This window comes from Triticum aestivum, chromosome 6D (genome assembly GCF_018294505.1).
Source record: "Triticum aestivum cultivar Chinese Spring chromosome 6D, IWGSC CS RefSeq v2.1, whole genome shotgun sequence".
Lineage (NCBI taxonomy): Eukaryota > Viridiplantae > Streptophyta > Magnoliopsida > Poales > Poaceae > Triticum > Triticum aestivum.
In genome coordinates, this window is record NC_057811.1 from 491,890,694 (window position 1) to 491,904,193 (window position 13,500).

The 13,500-nt window shown below is 42.4% G+C and overlaps 1 protein-coding gene across 3 annotated transcripts; it reads right to left on the minus strand.

Annotated features, from left to right (window-relative positions):
• Window positions 1-710: 710 nt before the first annotated feature.
• Window positions 711-7,352, minus strand: LOC123146346 (uncharacterized). 3 transcript variants are annotated; one of them, XR_006472704.1, is made up of 13 exons: window positions 7,001-7,350; window positions 6,373-6,489; window positions 6,072-6,264; window positions 5,546-5,688; window positions 5,248-5,422; window positions 4,983-5,044; window positions 4,631-4,712; window positions 4,222-4,279; window positions 3,998-4,128; window positions 3,822-3,914; window positions 3,666-3,736; window positions 3,348-3,537; window positions 2,832-3,084 (listed from the first exon to the last, which is right to left on the minus strand). XR_006472704.1 is itself a non-coding variant. In XM_044565996.1 (12 exons), the coding sequence occupies exons 1-12, from the start codon at window positions 7,246-7,248 to the stop codon at window positions 754-756; spliced, it is 1,590 nt and encodes a 529-aa protein (XP_044421931.1). In that variant the 5' UTR covers window positions 7,249-7,352; the 3' UTR covers window positions 711-753. The 3 variants fall into 3 exon arrangements, 2 of the variants coding, with proteins under 2 accessions (XP_044421931.1, XP_044421930.1); XM_044565996.1 differs by lacking the exons at window positions 2,832-3,084; window positions 3,348-3,537 and adding an exon at window positions 711-970 and having other exon boundaries at window positions 7,001-7,352; XM_044565995.1 differs by lacking the exon at window positions 2,832-3,084 and having other exon boundaries at window positions 3,134-3,537.
• Window positions 7,353-13,500: the final 6,148 nt, after the last annotated feature.

Below are 13,500 nucleotides of genomic sequence, written 5' to 3' on the forward strand. Positions count from 1 at the left end.
GAAATAAATACAACAATTTAGATAACCTATTCGGTTAGTGTTTTTTAATGATGAGTAATAACAATATTAGTTACGATTGGCTGGTAAAGGATACATATCAACAATGCCCAACTTTTCGTCTTACTTTCCAAACCAAAATCGGCCTAAGATGTTTCACATGGATTCAAGAAAAAAACATTCATGGGTCATCATGCTGATATATAATTGCCCAAACATAGTTAGTGAATACTCCTACTGCTGGCAAATGAGCCAGCCACAGCACTGTAGACACGACATGTCACGGAAAGGTTTGTACAATATGGAGCCACCCTTGAAGAAAACACACCAACACATTCTTCATCGACAAATTAACTCAAACATGAACAGATTTGACGCACAAACATAGGTCACTTATCGCATCGCATCGCATGGCCTGATAGCGGATACCCTAAGGTAGGCACATGACTTCATTTCATACTCTCGACTTTTACATTGATCTTGCCGTCGAACAAGGGAGGGGAGCACTCTACCTATACACACAAGGAAACCATTGTTTTAATGGCGTTATTGCGTTTTATGGCGAGCGACCCCCTTTATAGCATTATAGCGACGATATAGCGACACCATAAAAGGTATTGCGAGCCTGGGTCTGTATGGCGATTGACCCCCTTCACACCTGTATATTGTCGCTATAGCGACGAGATACATACACCTTTAAAACAATGAAGGAAACTATATCAATATCCATTGATACACAACTTGCACGCAGCAGCACTACCACCATATCTTCCTCGTCCTACCTGACCGACACCTTGGGCGGTGGTTATGGTCCGCACATGATCCGTCATAGCCATCTCTTATTGTCTGCCTCCGAGAAATGCCAGGGGCTGCAGCCTCGCTTGCGGTCTGCAGTTGCAGCTCCGGCACTTTCTTCAGCGACCGGTACTGCAGCCGCGTACTCTCTCCGCTGTCGAGCGCCTTCACAAGATACCTGCTCGATCCAAAGATTTCTATAATCCAATAATATGCAACAGGTTCTACTTATAAAGGAACTGCGGTGAGATGAGTATGAAGCCACAGCTAATAAGTGAATATTCCATTTTACAGTTTAATTTTGAGGGATCTATTCTGCCGCAGCTAGAACCGACCCCTAAAACACGTTTTCCACAAACTGCAAATGCGTTTTGCGGGTCGACGGGATGCGGGGTCTGCTAGAGATGCTAGTACATTGGTGTAACCAAAGGTGGTCAGGATGGTGGTCCATGGACCACCCTAGTATTTTTCCGTTGGCTCACTTGGGTGTACTTCCGCCCAGAAAAGCCCGGCCAGAATAGGATAAAGTAAAAACTGAAAAGCACAGGTGTGCTTCATGATGAAGCTTCCCAAAGAATAAAAAGTACAGGTGTGCTTCCCCAGAAAAGTGAAAAGAACAATTGTTCTTCCTATTTCTAGGTATTTTTTTTGTTTCCATTTTTTGTTTCTGGTTTCGTTGGTTTTTTTTCGTTTTAATCTTTTTTATTTCCGCTTTTTTCAGGGGTTTTTAAAAAAAAAATCTCTAAGCATATTAACATGGGATCTAGTTTTGAATATCTCCACTCAAGAACCCAACGGTGGAAATGGTTCATGAATTGGACGCACGGTTTGAGAGATAAAATATTTTGAAAAAATTAATCTACAAAAATAGTGCAAAACTCCTGAGTTGTGACAAGTGTCACACATTTGGTGTGCCACTAACCACCACCAGAGAAGGTGGGATTGACATTTTCAAGGGGTACCCTCTAACCGGTGTTTTCATAGGAAATCCCGAATAGGATTCCGTGGTAAAGATAATGATAGGAATAACTTGGGCTAGGCCCAATAGGATTGACGCCTGCCTAAAAATGACTAGTGATGATTTTCCATAATAATAATAATAATAACAAGATTCATGTTTTTGAAAATATTACCATAGTGGCGGGAGTCGAGAGAAAAAAGGAACATATCGGCAGACAGTAGAATCACCATAGTGTAACCGCTCACATACACTTAGCTTCAGGTTAGGCTTTTTCTTTCTTTCTTTCTTTCTTTTTTTTACGGGGGAGCTTCAGGTTAGGTTACAGAGACAAAGCTAGGCACTCAGGCTTAGGGTACACCAAATGCAGCAAAGATAAAGTGGCGGTTGAGTGATTCAGGAAATAGTAGATTCATCGTATTTTGTGACAAAAATAAAATCTGAATATTTCCCACTACTAATTGTATGCCCACAAAAATATTTCCCACTACTATTTAATTGTGCCTTCCCTTTTCTGAGTTTTCTTCTAACCCAAAATCTTTATTGGTGGAATATTGGTGGAAAATATATGTGTTCCAACTGCACCCTTTTCAAAAAAAAACTAAAGTTTGGATCCCTATATATGCCTGGAAATTTCTTACCGCTTAATGAAACATCAAATACGACATCTACCACTAGCTAATGTTTTTCTGCCGCCTTTAAAACAAGAAATCTTTAGCAAAAACATTAAAACTACCCAATCTTTCAGCTATTAAATTGTAGACTTGTTTAAAGTTCCAAAAAATAATTTTTTTTTTATCTAGCTATGACATTTAAAACTACCCTATCTTTATCTACAACATTCAAAACTAGACGATAAAGTCATTAGATACATTTGGCAGTGGAAATAAATACAACAATTCAGATAACCCATTACAATATTAGTTACGACCGTGCTATATATATGAACCTGGGCTAGTAAATGATACATATCAAAGCAAATAACTGCTCATCCTTTTGGTGAATCACATCAAGCACAATGCCCAACTTTTCGGCTTACTTTCCAAACCCAAATAGGCATAAGATGTCTCACATGGATCGAAGAACAAACTGTACACACGACAGGTCACAAAAAGGTCTTGTACAATCTGGAGCCACCCTTGAAGAACACACACAAACACATTCTTCCTCCACAAACTAAAACATGAACAGATTTGACGCACAAACATAGGTCACTTACTACAGCCGTCGCATCGCATGGCCTGATAGCGGATACCCTAAGGCAGGCACAAGACTTTCATACTCTCGACTTTTACTTTGGTCTCGCCTTCGAACAAGGGAGGGGAGCGCTCTACCTATACACACAAGGAAACGAAATTAAGATCCATTGATACACAACTCGCACACAGTGGCGGCTCCAGGAATTTGCAACCGGGTATTCATGTGTATTCATTTTGCCTAAACCATTGCTGTTTTTCGAAAATTGTCACTCTTTTGCCAAAATCAACACTGTTTTGTAAAAATCATGGGTATTCACATGAAGACCCAAGAATACCCCTAGCGCCGCCCCTGCTCGCACACAGCAGCACTACCACCGTATATATCTTCCTCGTCCTACCTGACCAACACCTTGGGCGGTGGTTATGGTCCACGCATGATCCGTCATCGGCATCTCTTATTGTCTGCCTCCGAGAAATGCCAGGGGCTGCAGCCTCGCTTGCGTCTGCAGTTGCAGCTCCGGCACTTTCTTCAGCGACCGGTACTGCAGCCGCGTGCTCTCTCCGCTGTCGAGCGCCTTCACAAGATACCTGCTCAATCCAAAGATTGTTATAATCCTATATGCAACAGGTTCTACTTCTACAGGAGCTGCAGTGAGACGAGTGCGAAGCCACAGTTCATCCTGCTCTATTAAAAGAGAGTGAACCAATGCACTTACCAGCCATTCAGACACTGCAAAGTGATGACCGCCTCCTTCCCGACGAATTTCTCAGGCGTCCTTTTGTTTCCCTGAAAGCATATGATAATCAGGACATGCTTGCTGCTCTTGCTACTTCATTCTACTCTCACCAAGTCAATGTGTTGCATGTCGTACCATGATCAGGACCCTCTCGCCCACTACAAATGGGTACTGCACTCCCTTGAATGCCACCGGGCTTTCAGCATCCAGGGCAAACTCACTGTTGGCCTGAGAAAACAACACGGTAACTATCCAAACAGTATGCTAGGACGTAAAAGACTGGGTGTATATTCAAAGGATTATACACACACTTTGCTACTCCCAGTCCGCTTCGGCACATCCGTATGCTCGGTCACATCTTTCCTGCGCTTCCGAAGAGCGGCGTTATGAAACAGTCTCCTGTCATCCTCCATCTTCACCACTGTGGCTACTGCTCTCAAAGCTGTTCATAACGGAATACTGCCGATCGTAAGTGAGCAGGTGAAACATTTTTAGTGCTAGTCTTAAGGAAGATAAATGTACGACAGAGACATACCGAGATTAGGAAACAAGGAGGATGGGTCAACTTCCCCATTGCAAATGGTGCATCTAGCCTGATTACAGTGATAAATAGAAACAATTTGTTGGTTGATGACATCCCAAAAGACTGGAGTTGCAGCACACAGAAAAGATACTATTTCAGGCTTGTATCCTAAAGTATGCCTTTGCTGTGAGAAGGTTCATCGAAAAGGCACTATTCTTCTCAGTAAGTTCCAGTTGGATTATCTGTTACTATGGCTCCTTTGATGTCTACTAAATACTAAAACTGGATGAATACCACAATTTAAGTTAGAAAAATTAGTGCCAGCATAAGTACTAAGAATATAACAGTTAACTTCAGTTGTAGGTAGCCAACAGAACATTGATAACTATCAGAAAGGCTGAATGATATTTTTAAAGCATACCATTTCAATGACTTTCTTCAGCATGACGCCACCAAATGAGTGCCCACATTGGAGAACCATAGCATCTTCAAGAAAAGCCCCACTGAAAACAGACAAGTCCATTACTGCATTAATCAAGTAAATCAGCAACTGCGATGCTGAATAATGAGATCATCTGTAATATTGGTTTGGAGAAACAGAACGCTATGAACATTCATATTAAGCAAATTTGTCCCTCCCTTGCTCCCATTAAATTTACGATGAACTCATAAAAAATAGCAGATGTAGAAGGACCATGCAGAATAAGGCAGTCTATGTATATGTTGTGAACAAGTTTGTGATGAACAGCTACATCCAACAAGGAAAAACTTACGACAGAGGGTCTGACAGGACACTTCTGAGTGATGGGTCACTAACAAAGTTGCCCTGAGATTCCTGCAGTTGAAAATTGGTTAAATATGGGAAGTTTTCTAAATTCAGAGCAATAAATGAAATGCACATAACACTTAATTCTTGTCAGTGTAGTACTTTCCTACTGAGAGATTTGAGAGCAGTGGGAGCTCTCATGTATCACTGGATGATCGACTATGTAGAACATGCATGCTACAGTAACTATGTTGCTTCGAACTTATGCTTACAGAAGGTTCTTCCAAGTGACTGGAAACAGCGTGCTCTTCAGCATAAGAATCATCCATAAATTGGCTTGCAGGTATGGGTTGGTACACCTGTCGTATGCAATGCCCAGCAGCTAAAATTGGAGAGCAATCCAATATAGCGTTGGCATGAGGGACCAACCTAAAGGTGAGTGATGCCCTACAAGATGGAAATTGTGGTTAGATGGCCAATTCATGTGTACAGGAGCACAAGGAATATAAGCCAAAAAAAAAAGTATATGAAATGAGATGGTGAGACGTTCCAGTATTTCGTAATTCTGACCTATTTTCATTAGTGACCCTGTACTGGGAAATTGGGCAAAGACCAGCAGTAACGTGACTTAGGGCCCTTCCAGTCAGAAGCAATAGATTATTTGGGCCTGAAACCCCATCAGCTAGGTACCAATGGCCATTTGGGTCACAAACCTATACCAAAGAAACAAACACTAAACAATTATGACTTGGGCAGATGAACTGTACCGAATAAGACTGGAATCAGTTGGACACAGTACAAAAGGAGAAAACAAGAAGTAAACAATAGGAAAACGGTAGCGTATTTAACCAAAAGTAAACAGTGGCGGAGCATGTCATCAAAAGATGGGCGGGCCAAAGAGAAGAAAGCAGCCTACAGACTAGTGTTCCAAGGCCCAGACAATATATGTATAGTGTACAAATCCCATGGGCTGGGCGGGCCACGGCCCATTCAGCCTTGCAATAGCTCCGCCAGTGAAAGTAAAGTAGCCATGACTCAAATACTCTTATTGCTGCATTCAAATTTTAGATAGGTGTAAGGAGCAGAATTTTGTTACCTCAATTCCTGGATAATCGGAAGCAACTAGCGTCACAAATCCCCTATCAACTTGAGGCATTGAGGACCTGCTGGGACATCCCATGAGTGTCTGACCACTTTGGAGCTGCTCATGAGTATATGCCACCAGCAACTCTGATGAGGAGACCTCGTTAACCGGCAGTGGAGTATCATCAAGTAATTGGTTGAATACGCTGGATAACAGGGCATTATTATTAGCCAGTAGAATTCTGGGGATGTGAAGAGCTTATAAATCAATTGTAAGAGAAATTCAACCAGGGGATAAAGGGCAAGAAGTGTACTCGGTACGTAGGCGCAGGTGCCGTGCTATTGCACAGAGGGCGGCACGGGCTGCTTTGCCCAAACATCTGAAAGCATCCGCCATGCAAGCAGGGGACAACTCTCCATCTTCTAAATTCCTGACATAGAGTACAATAACCGAAACATATCAGAAACTAGCCACAAAACGTTGCCCAATTTGACAGAAGAGAATTCTGACAGCCCCCTTTGCCTAACAATCTAGCACGCTGATACTGGCATACACATGAGGCAATTCTTATACATTTTGTGTACGAGGCAATTCTTGTACATTTTGTGTATTTGGCAATTCTTGTACATTTTGTGTTGATTGGCCCAAGAAATAATGTATACAGCAACATCTGTCAGTTCATTAAGAGTCTAATGCTAGAGTAATCAAAGAGATGTAACCATCACCATTCTATTTCAGTCACACTCCGGCCCTGAAAACAGAGGAAACAGAGCAACATTCCGAATGTTCAGGAATGTTGTGTATGGTCAGCCAGCTCTTCCAGACTTTCACCCTTCTGCTTCGCTCACACTCCGGCGCTGAGCCAGACCGGAATCTAAACTACTGAATCCACTCAAATCGAAGACGAAGTAGGCTGCAGATAGGGCTGTGATTAAGCATACCTCCCGGCGCGGTAGAGGTAGGCGGCGTGGCGGCCGCGGAAGAAGGCGCGGGCGGACTCGAGGGCGCAGCGGACGACGGCCGCGTCGGCGGCGGGGAGCTCGACCACGGCGGCGCCGCGGCGGGCGAGCGAGGCGGCGAGGGCGCCGACGGCGCGCGCGTAGCCCGGGGCGGCCGCGCCGTCGTGGGGCGCCACGTCGTCGAGCCGCACCCTGGCGAGCGGCGACGGCGGGCAAGGAGGGCATGCCATGGCGAGCCGGCGAGGCGGCGAGGCTAGGGTTCCGAGCGGCTCGGATGCTGATTCGCCGCCATTGAGCTTGGGTTGGCTTACCTCCTTCCCCCCGCCTACTCAGCTTGAGCGACTCCAAGAGAAATGATGCTCCTAAAAATAAATGTGGGCCCCACTTTTTAACTATGGTACTTTTTAGACAATCTAAGACAAGAATTTTAGGACGGAGGGAGTAGTTTTAACAAATTTGATTGAAACTAGGTTTAGGAAGAAGAGAAATGCACTTCAACTAGAGTATTCGATTTGAGCAATTGTTGCCCTTCGACAAGGATGGTGAATAGGCGTTTTAAAATCTTTTACGGATTTGGCTATATCCTAATACGGAAATAAACTAAGCGGATACTTTTCAAGCACAAATCTTAAATATACTAGGCTCACTAAGTACACCAACAACTTAAGATAAACAAGATGAGAACAATGAGGATATGAGTAAGCACAAGTAAGTCACCCAAACTTACTCAATGTATATCACGAGATATGGAAATGAATAATACACACAACCACAAGTAAGCAATACAAGCTTACACAAATTGTATCACAATATATGGAATTGAATGACACAAGCAAACTCAAGTAAGCACTACAAGCTTGCACAAGTTATGTCATAAGATGTGGAAATGAATGTTACAAGCTAGCAATTCACACTAAGCATAAGATAGAACAATAGTAGAAAGTATGAATTGCGAATATAAAGTGTAGGCCTAAATAATCTCTTCAAGGGAATGGCTGAACAATATAATGAGGACAACAAGATATAGTGAATGCCCGGTCAAGTGACCAAAGTAAACCACAAGTAAGGAGTTATGGTTAGGGATAACCAAAGTCACGAAGACGAGGATGTATCCCGATGTTCACTTCCTTGAAGGGAAGCTAGTCACCGCTAGAGAGGTGGATATTACCACGAAGGCACACCAACGCTACGAAGTCATCCTATTCTCCTTGAGATATCACCACGAAGGCGATTCTCAACCACTAGTGGTAGACCTTGAGGCGGCCTCCAAACCTTCACAAATTTTCCGGGGGACAAATCACAAGTTGATTCCTCACCGGAGCACCCCTACCGCCTAGGAGTCTCCAACCTCCAAGAGTAACAAGAACAAGGGGGGGAATGCTCAAGACTTGCTCAAATCACGAATTCCTTTGGTCACAGGAGGGAGAGGGAGTGGATCTATCACTTGATTGGAAAATCTCTCAAGAACTCTCACGAATCTCTTCGGGATCTAAGATTTGGTGTAGGAGAAGTGAGAGGGAGCCTTTTTGTATTCTAGGGTTCATATTAATGTGTTTGCTCAACCTTCTCCCGGGGTGGAAGAAGGCTACATATAGTGGTAGTGCAAATATGGTCGTTGGAGTGCAAGTGGATGTGTCGGGCCGGACATCCGGCGGCTGAGAAATGTGCACACGTACACAGAAAAACAAAGCCAATGTACAGGGCCCGGACATTTGGCAAAGGCCTAGACATCCGGACAAGTGCCGGACATCCGGGAGACAAAACCAACATTTCAACATGCTCTCTGGATATCTACGGCCGGACATCCGGGCCAGGGGCCGGACATCCTGCGATTCACACAAACCAGACGCCCTCTGGATAGCAGTGGTCGTACATGCGGGGAAAAGCCCGGACATCCGGCCAACACAAAAACTGCAGCGGCCCCAAAAGTAAAACATGCATAACTTTCACATCCGGACTCCGATTTTGATGATCTTGGGCTCGTTTTGAAGCTATGGAAAAGCTTCACGTCCTCACATAGAGAACCACCCAAGATAAACCAAAATGGAGGGTGCAAAGTATGGAAAGGTTTTATCATGTATTTGGGTAACCTATTTGGCTTTGGATTTTCTTTGGTAGATGTATAGGCATTTTGTATTTGTATTGGATAGGAGTGAAATATGCCTATGTTGGAATTTGATGTGAGGAAGTAGAAATAGAAGATGTTGACTTGAGCAAATCTATCACTAACCCCTTTGATCCCCTCTTAATAGTGCGGGATCCCTATAACTCAAGAATCATAAAAGAACTATACTAGATAGCTTCCGGAAACTCATTCTTGAGCATATATCCTTGTCGATGGTCATCGATCCTCACAACTAAAGCCAAAGGAACTAATACCTTTGACTAAAGCATTCCAATTGAGCTTGATTTGACGTTTATGCTTGGCTCAAGTCAGAACGATGATCTTGATCATGACACTTGGTGAAGGCTTCAAATAGCTCCCCCATAAGCCATGCGGGGAGCATTGCATTGTATTCATCTTCATACGTTCGTCATGTGATCATCCACAAGCTTCAAGCATGTAATCCTTCAGGATGGCTATCTTGAACTTGCCCTTGTCAACCATGATCATCAACACTTGATGTCATCCTCTCATGGACACTTGATCTCTCTCTCTCTCTCTCACTAGTAGAAAAAGGGTCAAATGTGAATCACATTAGTCCCGGTTTGTAACCGAACCGGCACTAATGTGACCATTAGTGTCGGTTCCAACAGCTAGGCGGGCGGAAAGCAATAGTACCGGTTCTTTGCGAACCTTTAGTACCGGTTCATGCCACGAATCGGTACTAAAGGGTTGTGGCAGGCTGCGGTTAGGCTGTGGCCCCACCATCCACCTTTAGTGCCGGTTCGTGCCACGAACCGGTACTAAAGAGGTTGTGGTAGGCTTATTTTAGTCCCACCTCGCTCCCCTAACAAGGTTTTTACCACCTTAAGTATGTTACTTTTCAAACTATCACAAGCACTTGGTCTTCATTGAACTCTATGTGTAGAATTTGTGGCCGCAATATGAGTCTTCACCGGTTTCTAAACCGTTGAGGACTCATATTGACAATTCAGATTGTACACAAAAAGATCATTGATGAACAAAGTATTTTTGATGTATTTCTTTGTAAAGAAATATAAGAGCATGATCTAAATGCTCTTATATTTCGGACGAAAACTCATCTATTACACGGTTACTTCATTTTTTAAACTTATTTGAACTCCGGACTTTTTTTGCGTTCAGTATGCAGCATTCAAAGCGACATCATCAATTTTCAACCCTCTCTGACATCATTTGTTGTTTTTCATTCATTTACCGATTTGTTTAGAGAGCTAAATGACCCTGAGATTGAAAATCACTACAAAATGAACTCTGAAAATGTTGAAACTTGGCATGGTATCATCATTTCACCCACATAGCATGTGCAAGAAAGTAGAGAGGGTTAGGGCAAAAACTGGATGCACTTCGTGTACAAACTGCACAATCTCTTTCGGAGTATCAGGGTTTCGGACGAAAACTCATCTATTACACGGTTACTTCATTTTTTTAACTTATTTGAACTCCGGACTTTTTTGCGTTCAGTATGCAACATTCAAAGCGACCTCATCAATTTTCAACCCTCTCTGACATCATTTGCTGTTTTCATTCACTTACCGATTTGTTTAGAGAGCTAAATGACCCTGAGATTGAAAATCACTACAAAATGAACTTTGAAAATGTTGAAACTTGGCATGGTATCATCATTTCACCCACATAGCATGTGCAAGAAAGTAGAGAGGGTTACGGCAAATACTGGATGCACTTCGTGTACAAACTACACAATCTCTTTCGGAGTATCAGGGTTTCGGACGAAAACTCATCTGTTACACGGTTACTTCATTTTTTAGAACTTATTTGAACTCCGGACTTTTTTGCGTTCAGTATGCAGCATTCAAAGCGACGTCATCAATTTTCAACCCTCTCTGACATCATTTGTTGTTTTTCATTCATTTACCGATTTGTTTAGAGAGCTGAATGGCCTTGAAATTGAAAATCGCTACAAAATGAACTCTGAAAATGTTGAAACTTGGTATGGTATCATCATTTCACCCACATAGCATGTGCAAGAAAGTAGAGAGGGTTACGGCAAAAACTGGATGCACTTCGTGTACAAACTGCACAATCTCTTTCGGAGTATCAGAGTTTCGGACGAAAACTCATCTGTTACACGGTTACTTCATTTTTTAAACTTATTTGAACTCCAGACTTTTTTGCGTTCAGTATGCAGCATTCAAAGCGACGTCATAAATTTTCAACCCTCTCTGACATCATTTGTTGTTTTTCATTCACTTACCGATTTGTTTAGAGAGCTAAATGACCTTGAGATTGAAAATCACTACAAAATGAACTCTGAAAATGTTGAAACTTGGCATGGTATCATCATTTCACCCACATAGCAAAAAAACTAAATACAACGAAAAAACTACTCCAAACTAAATAAAAGAAAATACTATATAAAAAAAATATTTGCGCGCTACCCTGTGGGCCTGCTCGGCCTTGGGCGTGGATATGCAGGCCCATAAGGCCAGGCAGGCTCACAGGGCAGCGCGGCAAACTTAGGCCCAGAAGCCTACTGAGAGGAGCTCGACGCAGCAGCCGCGGCTGGGTTTATAAACCAGTGTGGCTGCCCTTCGCTCGGCGAGGTGGGACTAAACTTTGGGCACCGCAGCGCGCCCCTTTAGTACCGGTTCGTGGCTCCAACCGGTACTAAAGGCCCTTCCAATATATATACCATTTACGGAAAATTTCAGTTTCATCTCCCCACTTCTTCTTTAACTGCTTCACGACATTAATTGCCGCCACTCCCGCGCCCTCGCAAATCGCTATCTCGCCCTCGCCGCCCCTGCCGCCCGTCGTCGCCGTCTCGCGCCGCCGCCCCATACGCCGCCGCCCGTCGTCGTCGCCGTCCCCGCCATCCCCGTACGTCATCGCCGATCTCACGCCGCCGCCCCGTATGCCGCCGCCCCGTACGTCGCCGTCTCGCCCCCGCCGCCCCGTACGTCGTCGTCTCGCCCCCGCCGCCCGTACGCCACCGCCCCCGCTCGTACACACACACACATACACACACACAAACACTTACACGCGTGCGCGCGCACACACACATTTTTTTACTTATTTTCTGTTTTCTGTTTTTTAGATTAATGCATGTCAAATTGTTAATTAGATGATCGAATTAGATAAATTACCTAGATAAGAATGTTAGATTAATGTCGAATGTTAGATGAATTTAGATAGAAAAGTTAAATATTAATGTCAATTGTTAGATGAATTAGCTAGATATTAATTAGTGTTAATTAGATGAGTTAGTTTTTTATACTTTTACTTAAAGATGAATTAGATATATTAATGTTAGATGAATTAGATATATTAATGTTAGTTGAATTAGTAAGAAAATTAGTAGAACTAGTTTATTTTTAGTAAGAAAATTTAGGTATATGAGATTTGATGATCTAATTAAAATATTACTATATAGAACTAGCTACTTTATATATAAAGTAAGAAAATTAATAGAACTAGTTTATTTTTAGTAAATGGTTAGTTGAATTAGTTGAATTAATAGAACTAGTTTATTTTTAGTAAGAAAATTTAGGTATCTGAGATTTGATGATCTAATTAAATATTACTATATAGAACTAGCTACTTTATTTTAGTAAGAAAATTAATATAACTAGTTTATTTTTAGTAAATGCTTAGTTGAATTAGTTGAATTAATAGAACTAGTTTATTTATTTGAATTAATGGAACTAGTAAGTGTTTAATGTTTCACCCATATGAACATAGGAAATGTTGTCTGACGACGAAAAAGATTTCATTATGTGTGAATACTGTGAAGACCAGTGCGGCCTGTGCGACAGAAATTTTCTTGTTGATGATAGGCGCTTCAACATCAAGCTGGATGAGACCTTCGAAGTGGATACAGTAAGTCACATCGACAAGTCTTTTTCCGTAATTAAGCATGACTTATGCTTCATTTGCTTGAACTTATAAATTTAAATTTTCACTATTCTACTAGCGCATCCCCTGCCATGCAAGAATTTTTGTCTTGGATAAGATAGGTTTTAGTGGTATGGAAACTATGGAGGTAAAGAGAGTTTACTTGAAGACCGAGCATGGTTATACTTTCAACGTCAAATTATACAATGCAGACACATACACCTATTTTGAATGCAAAACTTGGCAAGCACTATGCAAGGCTTATGCATTTGAGCCTGATATGGTTATCACCTTTGATATTCGTCCGGAAGATGATATTGAAGGTAATAGAGACATCTGGGTCGATGTGCAGACGCCTCCAGTCTACCATTATGTGAGTTTCTCAACCATATTTATGTCTTCGATATTGTTTATTCAAAAATAGTTGACAACTAATTTCTATTGATAGCTTATTCCCATTGAAGCAAACATGTCCGGCGCTTGG